General features: G+C 39.6%; 1 protein-coding gene across 1 annotated transcript in view; it reads right to left on the bottom strand.

Moving 5' to 3' along the window:
* LOC106669909 overlaps nucleotides 1-19,571 on the bottom strand; it is a 153,882-nt gene that overhangs the window by 28,096 nt on the left and 106,215 nt on the right. The window contains 40 exon segments of the mRNA XM_024227096.1: nucleotides 1,115-1,435; nucleotides 1,508-1,813; nucleotides 1,886-2,197; nucleotides 2,254-2,586; nucleotides 2,661-2,975; nucleotides 3,044-3,361; nucleotides 3,434-3,766; nucleotides 3,866-4,171; nucleotides 4,232-4,546; nucleotides 4,619-4,951; nucleotides 5,068-5,376; nucleotides 5,492-5,821; nucleotides 5,915-6,241; nucleotides 6,482-6,793; nucleotides 6,867-7,190; nucleotides 7,271-7,594; nucleotides 7,671-8,381; nucleotides 8,486-8,812; nucleotides 9,243-9,557; nucleotides 9,669-9,989; nucleotides 10,072-10,395; nucleotides 10,476-10,787; nucleotides 10,865-11,194; nucleotides 11,419-11,745; nucleotides 11,816-12,121; nucleotides 12,204-12,536; nucleotides 14,266-14,580; nucleotides 14,835-15,140; nucleotides 15,195-15,524; nucleotides 15,593-15,916; nucleotides 15,976-16,302; nucleotides 16,371-16,688; nucleotides 16,756-17,079; nucleotides 17,162-17,479; nucleotides 17,537-17,977; nucleotides 18,042-18,422; nucleotides 18,494-18,613; nucleotides 18,679-18,849; nucleotides 18,908-19,108; nucleotides 19,193-19,375. Of these exon segments, the coding sequence (XP_024082864.1) occupies nucleotides 1,115-1,435; nucleotides 1,508-1,813; nucleotides 1,886-2,197; nucleotides 2,254-2,586; nucleotides 2,661-2,975; nucleotides 3,044-3,361; nucleotides 3,434-3,766; nucleotides 3,866-4,171; nucleotides 4,232-4,546; nucleotides 4,619-4,951; nucleotides 5,068-5,376; nucleotides 5,492-5,821; nucleotides 5,915-6,241; nucleotides 6,482-6,793; nucleotides 6,867-7,190; nucleotides 7,271-7,594; nucleotides 7,671-8,381; nucleotides 8,486-8,812; nucleotides 9,243-9,557; nucleotides 9,669-9,989; nucleotides 10,072-10,395; nucleotides 10,476-10,787; nucleotides 10,865-11,194; nucleotides 11,419-11,745; nucleotides 11,816-12,121; nucleotides 12,204-12,536; nucleotides 14,266-14,580; nucleotides 14,835-15,140; nucleotides 15,195-15,524; nucleotides 15,593-15,916; nucleotides 15,976-16,302; nucleotides 16,371-16,688; nucleotides 16,756-17,079; nucleotides 17,162-17,479; nucleotides 17,537-17,977; nucleotides 18,042-18,422; nucleotides 18,494-18,613; nucleotides 18,679-18,849; nucleotides 18,908-19,108; nucleotides 19,193-19,375 (12,783 nt within the window).

Here is a 19,571-nt window from a genome sequence, read left to right as displayed (position 1 = left end):
AATATTCAATCATTAGGGACTGTAAAAAAGTTGTTCAGAGAAGATGGCCTAGTCTATTAAAAAGATATATAAAGAAAATCTACCTAATTTAAACTGCCCTTTGAAAGCATACAAAAATCCAGTCAAAGTGACATTTTGTTGGAGCGTAGTATTTAAAGAACTAGAAATGCCTTACTATTTTGTTTAAACATTCTGAAACTACTATTTGCCTTATAAGAGTAAAAAATCAGAACAACTTGATTAAAGCATCTAGGGAGAGGTTGTGGCCTGGAAACATGCACATGCAATATTTGGTAATGTCACAGAATTTTTTGTCAGACTTCTTTTTTATGGTGCAAACATTTATAAATGATTTTGATACAATTCAAATATTTGTAATAAAAAAGTCATAAATAGACAATATATATTATTTTCACTAATTTCGTGGTACGCTTGATCAATTAATATATTACAATTAATTAAGGTTTTTAGTTGAGATAAAAAAGTCAATGGCACGGGCGGGATTCGAACCCACGATCTTCGGCTAGATACGCCGCTGCTCTACCACTTGAGCTATCGTGACCTTGATCCACTCAGACACTAACTTTCCATCTCAACCGCACCATTGACTTTTTTATCTCAACTAAAAACCTTAATTAATTGTAATATATATTATATAACTTAATGTCCATTTTGTATTTCATACAAAAGCTTGATTGAAATTTTAATTTTATATTATTATTATTATTAATAATGAAGGTATTTCAATTACAAGGTTGTCTGAACCCTCGGGGTGCCAATGTTTTTGAAAAAAAAAAAAAGAAGAAAAAAAGTCCATTCATAAGTATATTGGGTTCAAAGCTTTCGGGACGCTGGATTCAAACCTGGGACCTTTACCTTACAGTGATGAGCACTGGATCAATGTCTAAACAGTTACGGGCACCACAAATCTTTTTAAACTAACATTTTGAAAAAAGTCTTTTCATTAAAGTCTAATATTAACACTAATGTTTTAAAATGAGTTTGTCTTTAAATATAATTTTCATTTGGAATAAATTCTGTGACATTTCTTACTTTACTACATCATTCGGTTTCAAGATGCAATCATGCAGTGATAATAAGAAGTCATTCCTACCTTGTAGGAGGTTGCAGGAAGTGAATGGATCTCCAGTGTAGCCTACATTGCATGAGCAAACAGGCGTATGATTGACTACCGTGCACTTGGCGTTGGCACCGCACGAGCCAGGGCATGGATCAGCACATTTCTGATTCAAGCACGCCTGGTTTGGTGAACACTCGGGGCTTATTGTGCACTCCGGCCTGCAGTTAGGTGGGATGCCAATATAGTTTTGGGAACAAGAACACGCCGGACTTTCCCCTCTGACTTGGCACTGAGAGTTCGGTCCACACGGTGATGGGCGGCAAGGATCAACAGGGTCGACAGGTCTTGGCGGTTCTGGAATACAAAAATATTTGAATTTGTCTTAAATTAACTTAACAAATTATCATTTATTGAAAATATACATACCAGGTAAGGTAAAGCATTGTCGGAATGGATCTCCAGTTTGTCCCGCTGGACAGCTACAAATTGGGTTGTGATTTACTACAGAACATCTAGCATTCAGTCCACATGTTCCAGGGCAAGGATCTCTGCATTTACTGTTCAAACATGCTTGTGTGAGTGGGCACTCGGCTGATACTACACATTCCGGTCGACATTGAGGAGGAGATCCCACGAAATTTGGTTGGCAAGTGCAAACGGCATGACCATCAGAAACTCTGCACAAACTGTTTGGACCACAAGGGGATGGCCTACAAGGATCCCTTGGCGCTTCTGAAAATAATCAACGGTCAAAACATATCTCCATGTATATATGGTGAGAAAGTTATTGTTTAAATTTCTAACCAGGTGCCTTCTGACGACAGGACACAAATGGATCACCAGTGGTTGAAGGAGGGCAGGAACAGATTGGAATATGATTGATTACGTCACAAGTTGCACCCTGACCACAGGTACCCGGGCAAGGGTTTATGCAATGTTGGTTACTACAAGCTTTGTTTCGTGGACAGTCTGAATTCATTGTGCATTCCGGCCTGCATTGGCTGTAAGGGTCTCCAAAGTAATCAGGGAGACAGGTGCAAACGCCATTATTGCAAACTGCATTTGCACCGCATGGTGAAGGGTTGCAAGGATCTTTTGCGACTGGAGGAGCTTCGGCTGTAAAATTTATTAAATCATATATTTGCCTATAATAAATAATTATTATTACTTACCAATGATTTGAGAACATTGGGTGAAAGGATCGCCAGTGAATCCAGGAGAACAGCTGCAAGTAGGAATGTGGTTTTGAACTCTACATTGAGCATTCAAACCACATGAACCTTCACATGGATCTCTACATTTTTCAGTAATACAAGCTTGAGTAGGAGGACAGTCTGTATTTACTACACATTCAGGCCTGCAGTTGGGTGGAGAGCCGATATAATTTTGCCGGCAAGAACATGCAGCTTGATTCCCTGAAGTCACTTGACACTCAGAATTTGGACCGCATGGAGATGGAACACAAGGATTGGTTGGCCTTGATGGTTTTACTTCAACTGGAGATGCTAAAAAGCATTTTTTATCGTTGAGGATTTTTTTCTAACACATTGTTTAATTTGTTTTTATTATATATACATACCAGGTATAGGATAACATCTGCTGAAAGGGTCTCCTGTCTGACCGGCTGGGCAACTACATATTGGATTGTGGTTAATTACTTGACATCTTGCATTGAGACCACATGTGCCTGGGCAAGGATCATTGCATTTTTGCTTATAACAAGCACGATTTGTTGGACATTCAGAATTAACAACACATTCCGGTCTGCAGTTTGGTGGTGAACCCATAAAGTCTCTAGCGCAAGAGCAAACAGCTTGACCATTTACAGTTCTACATTCGCTATTTGGCCCACAAGGATTTGGAGCACAAGGGTTGCTTACTGTTGGTTTGGTGACTAAAATTATACAAAAGTTAAGACCAGAAAAATACTTTAAATGTCTGTATGTAAGTAATTATATGTACTTGGTTCCTGAAGAGGTAGGGTGCAGCTGGTGAAAGGGTTACCAACATATCCAGGCAAACAGTTGCAAGTAGGAATGTGGTTGATGACAGAACACTGAGCATTCTGCCCACAAACACCAGGACATGGGTCTTGACATTTGTTTCTGACACATGCTTTATCAGTTGGACAGTCTGAGCTGAGCACACATTCCGGCCTGCATCCTTCATACGGATTACCTGTGTAATCCTGGATGCATGAACACGAACCAGCTCCATTACGCTGATTGCACACGGCATTCTGCCCGCATGGTGAGGGTTCGCATGGGTTAGTTATTTCTTCTAAAAGCAAAACGGTGATTGAAATATTTCACAGAAATTTAATCAAGTTAGAAATCGCATAATCAAACTTACCCTTTTGCTCAACACACTGTACGAAAGCATTTCCAACAAAACCTGGGAGGCACGTGCATGTCACAGCATGACTAATGACATTACACTGTGCATTAATTCCACATGTTCCTGGACAAGGATCTGAACATTTGCTATTCACGCAAGCTTGGGTGCTTGGGCAATCAGGATTTATAACACACTCTGGTCTACAATTTGGTGGTGATCCAATGTAATTAGGTAAACAGGAACAAGATGGTTGTTTATTAGATGAAACTATACACTGCGAATTTGGTCCACAAGGAGATGGCTGACAGGGATCTCGTGTTTCTGGTGGTTCAATTGGTGCTGCTGGTACTAGATAGGATTAAACAGATGATTTTAATATTTAAAAACCGTTGTAAATGATAGATCTGAGTCAATAGTAAATAAACATCACAAGTTTAATTTACTTACTCGGATAACAGCTCCTAAAAGGATCTCCTGTCTGTCCTTGAGGGCATGAGCATATTGGGCTGTGATTTATGACCTGACATCTTGCATTCAAGCCACAGGATCCCAAACACGGATCAGTACATTTATTGTTAACACAGGCCTGAGTTAAAGAACACTCTGAGCTTAAAACACATTCTGGCCTGCATGAAGGTGGAGCACCAATGTATCCTGTCAGACACGAACAAACGGCAACATTGTTTGGTGCTTGACACCGACTGTTAGGTCCACATGGTGAAGGATTGCAAGGATCCGAAGGCGTGGGCGGTGCTGAAAAATTCATAACCACCATCACAAATCTGTTATAAATAGTATATTTAAGAGATTTACCTTGAGGAATCGGTCTGCAATGTGAGAAAGGATCTCCTGTGAATGACTGAGGACATGAACAAGTTGGGATATGGTTGATAACATCGCACTGAGCATTCTGTCCACATGTGCCAGGACATGGATCTCTACATTTATTTCTAATGCATGTTTTATCTCTTGGACATTCTGAATTTAAAACACATTCCGGTCTGCAGGCTTCGTACGGATTTCCACTGTATTCAGGGTTACACTCACATACCCCAGCTTGACACTGGGCATTAGGCCCACAGGGAGATGGGTTGCATGGATCAGTAGCTAGCGGTGGTCTGACTGTAGCTTTAAAAAGAAAATAATTGTATTAATTTGTAATAACATCATAAAAAGAAATTGAATATCAAATTGTCATACTTGGAGGTTCTAGTGTACAGAAGGTAAATGGATCTCCTGTATATCCAGCATCACAAGAGCAGATAGGAATGTGGTTAACAACCTTGCAGTTTGCATTTGCTCCACAAGAACCTGGACAAGGATCTGTACATTTTTGATTTATACAAGCTGACTGACTAGGACATTCTGAGCTCAAGACACATTCTGGCCGGCAGGTAGGTGGAGAGCCAATGTAATTAGGCAAGCATGAACATGCAGCCTGATTGCCAACAACCAAACATTGTGAATTTGGACCACAAGGTGAAGGAACACATGTCACAGGTTCTGGTGTTGGTGGAGGTATAGGAGCTGCAGCTATAAAATAAAAATGATAAACACTACTAGGTAAAAATAACAAAAACTATGAAAAGAACAAAAAATTAATAAGTAAATTTAATAAAATTAATTTGATAAAGAAAACAATTTCTTACGGATAAGCTGGCATTGTGTAAACGGATCTCCAGTATATCCTTGAGGACATGCACAAATTGGATTGTGATTTTTTGTAGTACACTGGGCACGCAAGCCACAGGTGTTTGGACAAGGATCAGCACATTTTTGATTGATGCAGGCTCTATCCAATGGACATTCAGAGCTTACTACACATTCAGGTCTGCACGTTGGTGGATGACCAACATAATTTGGCATACACGAACAAACTGCTTGTTGATTCACAGTTCTACACTGGCTATTAGGTCCACAAGGAGATGGAAGACATGGATCTTGTGATGGTGTAGGAGCTGGAAAATAATATTTAATCACATATCTAAAGAACTTTTAAATTTGAGTTATAAAAAAGTTTAATTAAACTTTTCTAATATATTTTATATTCAAATTTGGTACATTTCACATTACCTGTTGGTGCGGCCTGACGGCAAGAAAAGAATGGGTCTCCTGTAAAACCAGCTGGACATGAACAAACAGGAATATGATTTGCTACAGTGCAGTCAGCTCCAGTTCCACATGTTCCTGGACAAGGGTCGACGCATTTAAAGCCAATACAAGCGAGAGCTGTGACACAATCAGGATTTGATTCGCACTCTCTCCTGCAGCCAGCGTATGGATCTCCTTGAAAGCCTGCTAGGCAGGTGCACGCTCCGACGCCATTTCTATTCTGACATTCTGCATTGGCACCACACGGAGATGGGAAACAAGGATCCACTCTTTCGGGAGTTCTCTCAGTAGCTGGGAATAAAAAAAAAGGACAAGTTAACATATTGTAATTGAGATGAATTTCTGCAATTTCCAGTCTCCTTCAAATATCCTCTTATGACCTACTTGCTATTGGTGCCGGTTGGCAGGCAATGCTTGCATCCCCAATAAACCCAGATGGGCATGTACAAACTGCGTTATGATTTATTACTCTACATTCGGCCTGGAGGCCACATGAACCAGGACAAGGGTCAGAACACCTTTCATTTTGACAAGCCAAGTTACTGGCACACTCCGCATTAATTGTACATTCTGGCCTACAATTAGGTGGGTTCCCAATGTAGTTAGGCATACAAGAACAAGCTGGTGTTGTTCCGACTGCTCGACACTGGGAGTTGGGACCACAAGGTGAAGGTACACATGGATTGGTAGGTGGTGCAGGAGTTGTAGAAACTGTAGAAAAAGAAGAGAATATGAAGAGAAAAGAAATATAGAAAAAGAGATAGAATCAGTGATGAAGTTCAATATTTTACAAGTAAGGTTAACTATTGAAAATAGGCCGTGCAAAATTATGAAACTACAGGCAACAAATATTTAAATTCAATTTACAATTAACTTTAAAAATATGAGTATTGTCTATTTTCAACAGTTTAGAAGATAATTTGAACCTCATTTATAGAAAGGATTTCTTACTTTCCACCTTGAGGCACCTAGTAAAAGGATCACCAGTGAAACCAGGTGAACAACTGCAGATTGGATTATGATTGACCACCTGACAACGTGCATTTAACCCACATGTTCCAGGACAAGGATCAGTACATTTTTGATTGACACAAGCCTTGTCTTGGGCACATTCTGAGCTAACAACACACTCTGGCCTACATGATGGTGGTGAACCAACAAAATTCGGTTGGCAGGTGCATACAGCATGATCTCTTACTTCTTTACAAATGCTGTTAGGTCCGCAAGGTGAAGGCACACATGGATTTACGGGCTCAACGGCTTCTGATAAAGAGTATTATAATTTTTAAAAGAGACATTAAAATGAAATATTAGAAAAGAATAGAGGATAGTTTACCAGATTGTATAAGAGTGCAAGAAGAAAGAGGATTGCCTGAATAACCGGGAATACAACTACATGAAGGAGCATGATTAACGACTCTACATTCTGCATTTAGCCCACATGTTCCAGGGCATGGATCTTTACACTTGTTATTTACACATGCTCGGCTTCTATCACAATCTGTATTAATTACACATTCTGGCCTGCAGCCAGTGTAAGGATCACCGAAGTATTCAGGTAAGCATATACACGATCCAGCACCATTGCGTTCTTTGCATATGGCATTTGCTCCACAAGGGGAAGGATTACAAGGCATTTTAGGTCCCTCTGTTGGTGCAACTGAAAATGAAAGTAAGAAGGAAAAGAAGAGATTAAAGAAAGAAAAAAGTTAGAAAAAAGAGATAGAAGTGAAGGCTTACTCTGTTGAACAGGAGAACACCCAGAGAAAGGGTCTCCTGTAAACTGTGGTAGGCATGAACATTGAGGATTATGTTTTACAACTTGACATGTGGCTTGCGGTCCACATGATCCAGGACAAGGATCTCGGCATCGTTCATTTTGGCAAGCCATTGTCCCTGGACATTCTGAATTAATGGTACATTCTGGACGGCAATTAGGAGGCCTTCCAATGTAGTTAGGTGAACATGAGCATGCAGGTGTGGCACCAACTGGCCTACATTGAGAATTTGGTCCACAAGGTGACGGAACACAAGGGTTTCCACTGGGTGGAGACACTGGACGTTCTTCATTTTCATAAATTAAAAACAATATTTAAAAAATGTAAAGTATAATTACAAACAATTGTAAATTGTAGCTTACTTTCTTCTTTAAGACAACGAACAAATGGATCACCCTGGAATCCAGTGGGACAGCTACAAATCGGGTTATGATTAACCACTTGACACCGGGCATTTAGCCCACAGGTGCCTGGGCATGGGTCTGCACATTTTTGATTTAAACAAGCCTTGTCTTGAGCACATTCTGAACTGACCATGCATTCTGGCTTGCAAGCTGGTGGCGAACCAACATAATTTTGCTGACAAGAACATACAGCATGGCTGTCTACTACTCTACATACACTATAAGGTCCACAGGGAGACGGTTGACATGGGTTTTGAGGTACTTCTGGCTCTAATTTAATAATAGAAATTTAACAATGTATTAAATGTGATACTATAATGATCAGTTGCACTTTATTCATCTTACTTGCAGGCGGTTGGCGACAAGCAGTGATTGGATCCCCTACAAAGCCCGGTAGGCAATTGCAGGTTGGAGCATGATTCACTACATTACATTCCGCATTTAAACCACAAGTTCCAGGACAAGGGTCTCTACATTTATTATTCATACAGGCTTTGTTTCTATCGCAGTCTGAATTAACAACACATTCAGGCCTACAGCCAGTGTAAGGGTCTCCAAAATATTCTGGAAGACAAGCACATGACCCAGCACCATTTCTTTCTTTACATACAGCATTAGCCCCACAAGGTGATGGATTGCAGGGCATTCGAGGCCCTTCTGTAGGGGCAACTGGAAACATAAAAGAAGTGTGAAATAAAGATAAGAAAATAGAAAGAAAGTGAAAGATACATTAAAGATTATAGTAAAGTGTGAAAGAAGAGAGAAGAGCTTACTCTGTTGGACAAGTGAACAGCCTGCAAAGGGATCACCTGTATAACCAGGAAGGCAGGAGCATTGAGGGTTGTGTTTAACTACTACACAAGTAGCTTGTGGCCCACAAGACCCAGGACAGGGGTCTCGACATCGCTCATTTTGACAAGCCAAGTTTCCTGAGCACTCAGCATTTATCGTACATTCAGGACGGCAATTTGGTGGCCTTCCTATGTAATTTGGGGAACAAGAACAGGCTGGGGTATTTCCAACTGGCCTACATTGAGAGTTTGGACCACAAGGTGAAGGAACACAAGGGTTAGTACTTGGTGGTGGTGTAACAGGCCGTGCTGAAAGAAATTTCCTAGTTAATGTTTATAGTATGTAGGTTATTGAACTAACATTATATGCATTTATGTTTAATATTAATGTTATAATAAGATTACAATTAATTAAGGTTTTTTAGTTGAGATAAAGAAGTCAATGGCACGAGTGGGATTCGAACCCACGATCTTCGGCTAGATACGCCGCTGCTTTACCACTTGAGCTATCGTGACCTCGTGGGGTTGAGATGGGAAGTTAGTGTCCGAGTGGATCGAGGTCACGATAGCTCAAGTGGTAGAGCAGCGGTGTATCTAGCCAAAAATCGTGGGTTCAAATCCAGCTCGTGCCATTGACTTTTTTATCTCAACTAAAAAAAACTTAATTAATTGTAATATATTAATTGGTCAAGCGGACCATGAAATTAGTAAAGTTATAATAAGAATTCAAGAATCTTACTTTCTTGCTTCAAACATCTCACAAATGGATCTCCCTGGAAGCCCGATGGGCAACTACAGATTGGGTTATGATTGACAACTTGACAACGTGCATTAAGACCACATGTTCCAGGGCAAGGGTCTGCACATTTTTGATTCAAACAAGCCTTATCTTGGGCACAGTCTGTACTAATCATACATTCAGGTCGACATGCAGGAGGAGTACCGATACAATTTGGCTGACAAGAGCATACAGCATGATTGTCAGTTACTCTGCAAACACTGAATGGCCCACATGGAGATGGTTGACAAGGATTTTTGGGCTTTTCAGTTTCAGCTAAAGAAGAAAAATGAGTTTATACACTAAATACTATTTTCATAAAAACTAAATTCATTGTCAGTTTCATATTTTAAATATTCTAGGGAATGTGAAGTATGATGATCTTACTTGGAGGACGTCGGCATGCAGCAATGGGGTCTCCAGTGAAACCAGGCAGGCAAGTACATGATGGAGCATGATTTACAACAACACATTCAGCATTTAGTCCACATGTACCAGGACATGGATCTTTACATTTATTGTTCATGCAGGCTTTATTTCGATCACAATCTGTGTTCACAACACATTCCGGCCTACATCCAGTATAAGGATCACCAAAATATTCAGGAAGGCAAACGCAAGATCCAGCACCATTCTTTTCTTTACATATGGCATTTGCACCACAAGGGGAAGGATTACAAGGCATTCTAGGACCCTCAGTAGGTGCAACTGAAAAGTGAAAAAGAAGAAGGAAGTGTAAGAAAAATGAAAGTAGAGTAAAGTAAAAGAAAGAATGAAAGAGAAAGCTTACTTTGTTGAATTAAAGAACACCCAGCGAATGGATCACCAGTGTATCCCGGAAGGCATGAGCATTGTGGATTATGTTTAACTACTCTGCATGTGGCTTGAGGTCCACACGATCCTGGACAAGGATCTCTACATCTTTCATTTTGACATGCCAAGTTTCCAGCACATTCGGCATTAATAGTACATTCTGGACGACAGTTTGGTGGTCTTCCAATATAATTTGGAGAACATGAGCATGCTGGAGTATTTCCAACCGGTCTACATTGTGAATTAGGGCCACATGGTGAAGGGACACAAGGATTTCCACTAGGTCTTACAGCAGGTGGTTCTAAAGGTCATAAGGTTTTTCGTTTTTCTTAAATTGCTCAACTAATTTTGTTTATTATATTTTAAAGTGATTTAACTTACTTTCTTCTTTGAGACACCTTACAAACGGGTCTCCTTGAAAACCTGTTGGACAACTACATATTGGATTGTGATTAACTACTTGGCATCGTGCATTAAGACCACATGTTCCAGGGCAAGGATCAGCACATTTTTGATTTAAACAAGCTTTATCTTGGGCACAGTCTGCACTAATCATACATTCTGGCCGGCATGCTGGCGGAGAGCCAACATAATTGGCTTGGCATGAGCAGACTGCATGATTATCAGTCACTTTGCATACACTATACGGTCCACAAGGTGAAGGTACACAAGGATTTTTTGGTTTTTGAACAGCTGGTTTTGTTTTGAAGAGAAAAAAATGAATAAGTGAAATTATAATAATTAATATGTGGGGGAAATTATCAGCTTACGTGGTGGTGGTGGTGGTAGTTGACAAGATGAAAGAGGATTACCAGTATATCCAGGAAGGCATGTACATGATGGAGCATGATTAACAACTCTACATTCTGCATTGAGACCACACATCCCAGGGCATGGGTCTCGACATTTATTATTTGTACATGCCTTATCTCTGGGACAATCAGTATTAAGAACACATTCTGGTCGACAACCTGTGTAAGGATCACCAGAATATTCAGGAAGACATAGACAAGAGCCAGCACCATTACGCTCTTTGCAAACTGCATTTGGACCACATGGAGAAGGATTACAAGGATTCCTTGGTGCTTCAGGTTGTACAGCTACAAGAGTTGGAAGAATGAAAAAAAAAAAAAAAAAAGTGAGCTGAGAAAGGCATAAATAAGATACATCTGGCCTAAACAATAAATACTTAGAGTCAAAAATACCCTCAGTGAAAATTAACTCAAGAAGTCTTTATTGCAGTTAGCCAGAAAAAAGAAATGTGAAAAAGAAAGAAATATATAAAAAAGAAAGAAGAATTAAAGAAAAGTGAGATGTTGCTTACATTGAATGATTGGTGAACATTCTATATATGGGTCACCATTGTAACCAGGCAAACAAGAGCATAAAGGTGCATGATTTGAAACACTGCACAGCGCATGCACACCACATGAAGATGGACAAGGATTTTTACATCTCTCGTTTTGACAAACTTGGTTGCCAGAACAGTCAGCATTAATTGTACATTCTGGTCTACAGTTAGGTGGCCGTCCAATGTAGTTACTTAAGCATGAACAAACTGGGGTTTGTCCTATAGTTTTACACAATGAATTCGGTCCACATATATTTGGCACACAAGGATTCTGGGTCACTACATCTGCCACAGCAGGCTCTATAATATCCCACATGCATTATACACATACATATCTACATATTTTCTTACATGCATCGTGCATACTTACTTTGATCTAAAACGCATCTGACAAAAGGATCACCATTATAACCTGGCGAACAAGTGCAAATAGCATTATGGTTTACTACTTGACACAACGCATTTATTCCGCAAGTCCCTGGGCATGGATCGACGCACTTGTGATTTACACATGCTCTATTTAAAGCACATTCTGAGCTAACAACACATTCTGGTCTGCACGATGGAGGAACACCAATATAACCAGGTAAACAGCTACATGCACCATACCCAGAATTTTCCTTGCATTCACTATACGGTCCACACGGTGATGGGTGGCAAGGATTTTTTTCAACAGCTAGTAAAAATAATAATTTTTTCAACATGCACTTATTTCAAATAGTTCTTACGAACTCTAAAATATATAAAAAAAATCTTACTAGGTTCATGCACTACTATGTGACAAGCGACAAGAGGATTTCCATAAAATCCAGGCAAACAGCTACAAAAAGGTGTATGGTGTGCAACTCTACACTCAGCATACAAACCACATGCTCCTACACAAGGGTCTGTACATTTGTTGTTTTGACAGCACTGATTCCAAGGGCAGTCAGTGTTTAGTACACACTGTGGTCTACACCCTGTATATGGATCACCAAAGTAGCCAGGAAGGCAACTGCAAGATCCTAGACCATTGTGATTCCTACAAGCAGTATTACTACCGCAAGGAGTAGGATTACAAGGATCTGTGATATCCACTTCTTGGATAACTACTGAAATCATGCAAAACAAAATTGGCATGCAATAAAATATAGAAAAAAATCATGCAATACATTTTCACCCTTGGCCAAATACATTCAAATCATGTCCTTTCTTGTTCTGTCTTCACAAATTAAATTAATAATAAAGAAAACATTGGGGGAATAAGTAAGCAACATCTTTCGTTTTCAAGATGTCTTACTTTGTAATGTGCAGGCATTGAAGGGATCTCCAGTCGAACCGGCAGGGCAAGTACAAAGTGGTGAATGGTTGACAGTAATACAATTCGCATTTGTACCACATGAACCCTGACAAGGGTCTAAGCATTTTTGCTTGATGCATGCCATGTTACCCGGACAATCGGAATTAGTCGCACATTCAGGCCTACAATTAGGAGGTGTTCCAAGAAAGGTAGGAAGGCATTTGCAGGCTGGCTGATTGTCAAACTGTTTGCATACAGAGTTTGGCCCGCAAGGAGAAGGGTTGCAAACATCTCTCTCCCTGTCTTCGCATTCTACAAGTTTTCCCACACACCGTCAATTACTATCGTGCATTTGTATAATGAAATTATTTTTTTTATTTTATAATGATGAAAAATTAGACTAATTTTGGAAGTATTTTAGAAATGATTTTGAAAAATGAGAGTATCGCCAAAGATAAAATATTACTAATAATAAATTTAACTTGTCTATTTAATTCAAAAATTTTTCAAAATCATTTCGATTTAGTTGGTATAGTTCAGTAATGATGAAGATGTTTTAAAATGATTTATTAAAACAGATTAATTCAAGGCAAATAAATGATGAACAAATAAGTTAAAAATGAATGATAGAAATTTCAAAGAAATAATTATAATAGTAAGAGATAAAAGAACATGCACATGCTTACTATCAGGTTTAAGACAGCGAGATAATGGGTCTCCTGTGTAGCCAGGGTTGCAGCTACATACAGGATTATGGTTGATGACGAGACACATAGCATTTGGAGCACAGGTACCAGGACAAGGATCATTACACTTTTCTCGGATGCAGGCTTTATTATTTGGACAATCTGAATTAGCAAGGCATTCTGGCCGACAAGTCGGAGGTATTCCGATGTATCCAACTTGACATGAACAAATGGCAAATCCACCACCCGCTCTGCAGGTGCTGAACGGTCCACACGGGTTAGGCCAACATGGTGTTTCAGGGCGCTTTGGTTTAGTTACAGCTAACAGAAGTCATTAAATAATTTAAGGTTATTGATAAAAAAATTATAAAATGAAAAGTTAATAAAGAAGAACGAGAGAAAAAGAAAACAGTTAGTAAAGCTTACAAGTAATTTTAGAGATGCATGAAACTTGTGGGTTCCCAGAGAAACCATCATGGCAGAAGCAGACCGGGCTCTTATTGATGACCCTGCATGTCGAATTTTGTGCACATGCACCAATGCAAGGATCAACACACTTATTATTGCTGTTACAAGTTAAATTCATTGAACAGTCTGAATTGAGGACACATTCTGGACGACAGCCTACATTAGGATCCCCAAAATAATTTTTTTTACAGATGCAGGAGCTTTTGCCTTTCTTAGTTACACAGTCTGTATTTGGCCCACAAGGTGAAGGTGTACATGGTGATTTTGGCCTTTTCTTTTGTATAGCTATGATTTATATAAATCATAATTATGAAAATATCTTACTTGACTATGAAGCATGATTTTTACCAATGAAGAAAATAATAAGCAAAAATGTGTCTGAAATACCTTTTGAACATCCTGAAAATGGATCTCCCTGGTATCCAGTCTGGCAGGTGCACACCGGTTGATGGTTCACCACATTGCAAAGTGCGTTGAATCCACATGAACCGACACAAGGATCTTTGCACTTTGACCCAATGCAGGCCAATCTTGTAGGACAATCCGCATGAATAAGACACTCTGGACGACAGTTTGGAGGAGTCCCAAGCATTCCGGCAAGGCAGGAGCAGACTGGTCGGTGTTCGACTACTCTACACTCAGAATTCCCACCACATGGCGATGGCATACAGGGATTTTCAGCAACAACTGGTACCCTTGGTTCTGAAAATGTCATTTGTAAATTTACTTATTCAGCATAACAAACGAACGTATGCAGAGATGTAAGAAAATCAATAATATTATACAAATGTTGTACATGAAGGTATATTGAAATCTAATTAAATTTAATATATGTATTATGATATTAATTATTTAATATTTCTAATGTCTTTTTATCTTTTCTAATATTCCTACCAACATTTTTAAATTAATAACTAAATATATTGTAATAAGATATAATTCATTTTTTAACATACCTTCTTGAACACATCGAACAAATGGGTCTCCAATTGTATTGGGTGGGCAGCTGCAAATTGGGTTATGATTGACTACTTGGCAATTGGCATGCAATCCACACGTTCCAGGGCATGGATCAGTACACTTTTGGTTGATACAAGCTTGATTTTGTGAACATTCAGAACTGGCCACACATTCAGGTCGACAAGAAGGTGGTGCCCCAATGTATCCCTGGATGCAAGAGCAAACAGCTGTGCCTCCTTGAACACGGCATACACTGTTAGCACCACAAGGGCTTGGCTCACAAGGATTGACCGGGCGGGCAGCTGAAATAATTGAATTTTTATTATGATATCAACTTGTTAAATTTGAAAACTTACGTTCTTGTGGCTTTGGACGGCAAGATTGGAAAGGGTCACCAATATATCCAGGATGACAAGAACAAACAGCAACATGATTCACAACACTACAAAGAGCGTTATTTCCACATACTCCCGGACAAGGATCTCTACAGTGACTTGACAAACAAGCAAGATTTTGTGCACAGTCAGCATTCATCAGACATTCAGGGCGACATCCACTACTATAAGGGTCGCCAAGGTATGGTGGAATACAGGTACATCTTGCATTTCCATTTTGATTAGTGCATTGAGCATTTTCTGCACATGGCCAAAGTTCGCAAGGGTCTTTAGGTACTTCAGGTAGGACATCTAGCAACAGAAAACATGCATTAGTTTTATTTTTAGCTTTACTTAGAAGATTTAGTTGTGTTTCTTACTTAGAGGTATTTTTGTACAGCTGATAAATGCATCTCCCTGATAACCTGGGAGGCAACTGCAGAAAGGAGTGTGATTAACGACATCACACTGAGCATTCAGTCCGCAATTATGAGAGCAAGGGTCTTGACATTTCTCTTGGATGCAAGCTTTATTTGAAGGACACTCCTGACTCATGACACACTCGGGACGGCAAAATGGAGGAGATCCAATGTAATTCACATTACAAGAACATACAGGGTGTCCTTGCTTTACAGAGCATATTGAATTAGGACCACACGGGCTGGGCTCACAAGGATTGCCTGGTGATTTTGGCTCTTCATATGCTAGAGACAGGACCAATTTGAAGGTTTGACTTTCCAAATGATTAATAATGTTGTCATACCTGGCTGGAGATGACAGCTCACAAAAGGATCACCCACATGGCCTGGAGGACAACTGCATATTGGATTATGGTTGATGACGACACAATGAGCTCCAATACCGCAGGTGCCAGGACATGGATCTACACACTTTTGATTGATACAAGCCTTGTCGGGTTGGCATTCAGAACTGACTAAACACTCAGGCTGGCATACAGGTGGTACACCCCTGTATCCAGGCAAACAAGAACATGTCGCAAAACCTTGATGAGATACTATGCATCGACTGTTAGGCCCACATGGTGATGGGTCACATGGATTTTCTGGATGGCCTAATTGTGGTGGTGCATCTGAAAATATCAATGAATGTATGAATCTTAGAATTTTTGTAATATGTGAGGTTAGATATGAGTAATACCTGGACTAACTGGATAACAAGTAACAAATGGGTCTCCAGTATGGTGTTCAGGGCAGTGGCAAATAGGAACATGATGTACACAAGAGCATAATGCATGTACACCACATGCTCCTGAACAAGGATCAACACATCTTTGGTTTATACATGCCTTGTTATACCCACAATCCGAATTTATAACACATTCAGGTCTACATCCTAGATAAGGATTTCCGAAGAAATTGGGAAGACAAACACATGCTGTACTACCATAATGATCTTGGCAAACTGCATTTGCACCACAATGTCTCTGTTGGCAGGTATCCACTTTGCTTTCAGAGTCTAAAAATAACATTAATTATCATGTAAAGTTAAACATTTAAAAATTGAGATTTGACTTTTACTCTACCTGGAAGAGGGAATGTGCAGTGTTCAAAAGGATTTCCAACCATTCCATGAGGACAAGAGCAAATAGGTACGTGGTGGATACAACTACACTGTGCATTCACACCACAGGAACCAGGACACGGGTCAATACATTTGTAATTTATGCAAGCATGGTTGAACTGGCAATCAGAATCGGCTAAACATTCAGGTCGGCATTGTGGATTCCAGTGAGATTCAGGTAACCCACAAGGATCACACATTGCTACTTGTCCAAAGACCATGCACATTGCTTCAGGCCCACATGGAGAAGGCTTGCAAGGCAAAGTTGCATTTGGGCCAACCACAGCTGAAAAAAAAAAGATTAAATCAATCAACTGAACGTTAATTATTTAGCTTACACAACATGTATTTTCATTTTTAGTACTTACGTCTGTGAATACATTGGACAAATGGGTCACCAATATAATTTGGAGGACAAGAGCAGGTAGGTGTGTGATCTCTACAGGTACAAACTGCTCCCAGACCACAAACGTTACTTGCTGTGCAGGGATTTACACATATTTGATTGATGCATGCAGAATCGTCCCCACAATCTGAATTCAAAACACATTCAGGTCGGCATCCTGTTTTTGGATTTCCCAAGTAATGCGGGAGACAGGAACAAACTGGCCTTCCATTCGAAACCCTGCATTCAGTATTTAGGCCACAGGGTGATGGGTAACATGGGTTTTTCGGACCATCGATACCTTAAAACAAATAAAGTTAATTCACTAAATTATGTTATTGTTAATACCAAGACATACTGAGCACTTGATAACATCTGACAAAGGGGTTTCCAGTGAGTCCATGGTTACAAGTACATACGGGATGATGTTTCTCCACTTTACATGATGCTCCAAATCCACAACACCCAAGGCATGGGTTACGACATCTGTGTCCTATACAAGCCAATTCCAAAGGACAATCATCATCGGTGGTGCACTGGGGTCCACCGCAACCGGAGAAAGGATCTCCAGCCATGCCATCAGGGCAAAGACACATTGGATGACCTTGAGGAGTTACTGTGCACAAAGCATGAGGTCCACAAGGACTCGGGAAACAAGGGCTTTTTGGTTCCAATTGACAAAGAGTATATGGATCTCCAATATAACCAGGCTTACAGTAACATTGCTCAGAATTTCCTGTTATATAACAATCAGCATTGTGGCCACAAGGACCTGGCTTGCATAGTGCTTTCACTGGTTCTAAAAACATTACATTGAATGAAATGACATATTCATAATTATTATTGCAAGTCATAAGTATTACCTGCACAAGTCCTATATGGATTCCCGACTAGAGGTTCAGGACAATAACAGGGAGGATTAGAATCTTTATCACACAAAGCTCCAATGCCGCAAGGATTGGGGAAACACGGGTTTCTCCTCTCCACACAACCTCGGATAGTATTGGGACTCTCAAGGTACCCAGGAAGACAAGTACACTTAGCAAAACCATTTTCAAGTACGGAGCATTGTGTGTTAGGACCACATGGAGATGGATTGCATGGGTGTCTTGGTAATGAACAGGGTTGGGTAGGGGGATTTCCTTCATATTCTGGTAAGCAGAAGCAAACTGGGGAGCCTTGTACAACTCGGCACCCTGAATGAGGACCACATGGATTCGGTGAACATTCATCACCTTCAGGTACTGAAATTACAAAATAAAATTTAATTTCAAGAATCTTTACATCTAAACTTATGAATTTATTTGAATCTTACTGCAATTTTTAAATGGATTTCCTGTCATTCCTTTCGGACAGTAGCATATTGGTCCACCAGCGTCAACTTCACAAAGAGCATTTACTCCACATGGATTAGGATCACATGGATTTAAGGGGCCTATAACATTTTTTTTTAAATTTTAGTAAATGCACTGTTCAACTAGAAAAAATAAATAATTGTACCTGTACATCCAACGACAGCATTTCCTCCATAACCAGGCAAACATTTACATGTTGGCTGGTGATTAACAACATCACAAATTGCATTTGAACCACAGTTGCAAGGGCTTCCACAGGCTCCGTTTAAGCAAGCTTCATTTGAAGCACATTCACTATCACTATGACAGCCTGAAACTGTTTATAATTTTCGTTAAAGAGAGATTCTCCAAAAGTTACCATCCTAAAAAAGTACCTTGAGTACAGAAAAGATAGGGGTTGCCGGAGAATCCTGGTAGGCATTGGCAATCAGTTCCATGATTTTTTGGCACACATTCGGCATTATCGCCACATGGATCATCTTTACAAGGGTTTATGCACACTCTATTCAATCTATCGCATAATTTCTCTGGCGGGCAATCTTCATTGTACTGGCATACAGTTTTATGCGACATAGCTATAAAATAAAAGTGAAAATCAATTGTCTGATCTGATTACCTACAATCGATAAAAAATTGTTACTAGTATTTTTCTTAATTACCGGGTACACAGCCAACAAAGCCGTTCCCATAAAAACCTTCGGCACATTTACAGTCACAACCGTGGTTGGTGTTAATACACACAGCATTTTGCGAACACGGATTGTGAACATCGCAAGGGTGTTGGCATGTAAGCCCAATGCAAGCTTCAGTGATTCCGCAATCATCATTGCTTAAACATGTCACTAGAATGCCAAAAGTCATTTAATTTTTGAAAAATTAACATAAATTATTAATGAATCAAAACAATAAAAAGTCCAATATTGTACTGCATAATATAAAACTGTATAGATACATAAATAAAACTTAAAAATGTAACCAACAACAAATAGATAAATTGAATTATTTTTGTGAGATAATTAGTTGGTTACTGATAAGTTA

The sequence above is a fragment of the Cimex lectularius genome, unplaced genomic scaffold (genome assembly GCF_000648675.2).
Source record: "Cimex lectularius strain Harlan isolate CLEC.00 unplaced genomic scaffold, Clec_2.1 scaffold146, whole genome shotgun sequence".
NCBI lineage: Eukaryota > Metazoa > Arthropoda > Insecta > Hemiptera > Cimicidae > Cimex > Cimex lectularius.
Note: the sequence above shows the minus strand (reverse complement) of the source record. Positions and strands in the feature narration are given on the sequence as shown.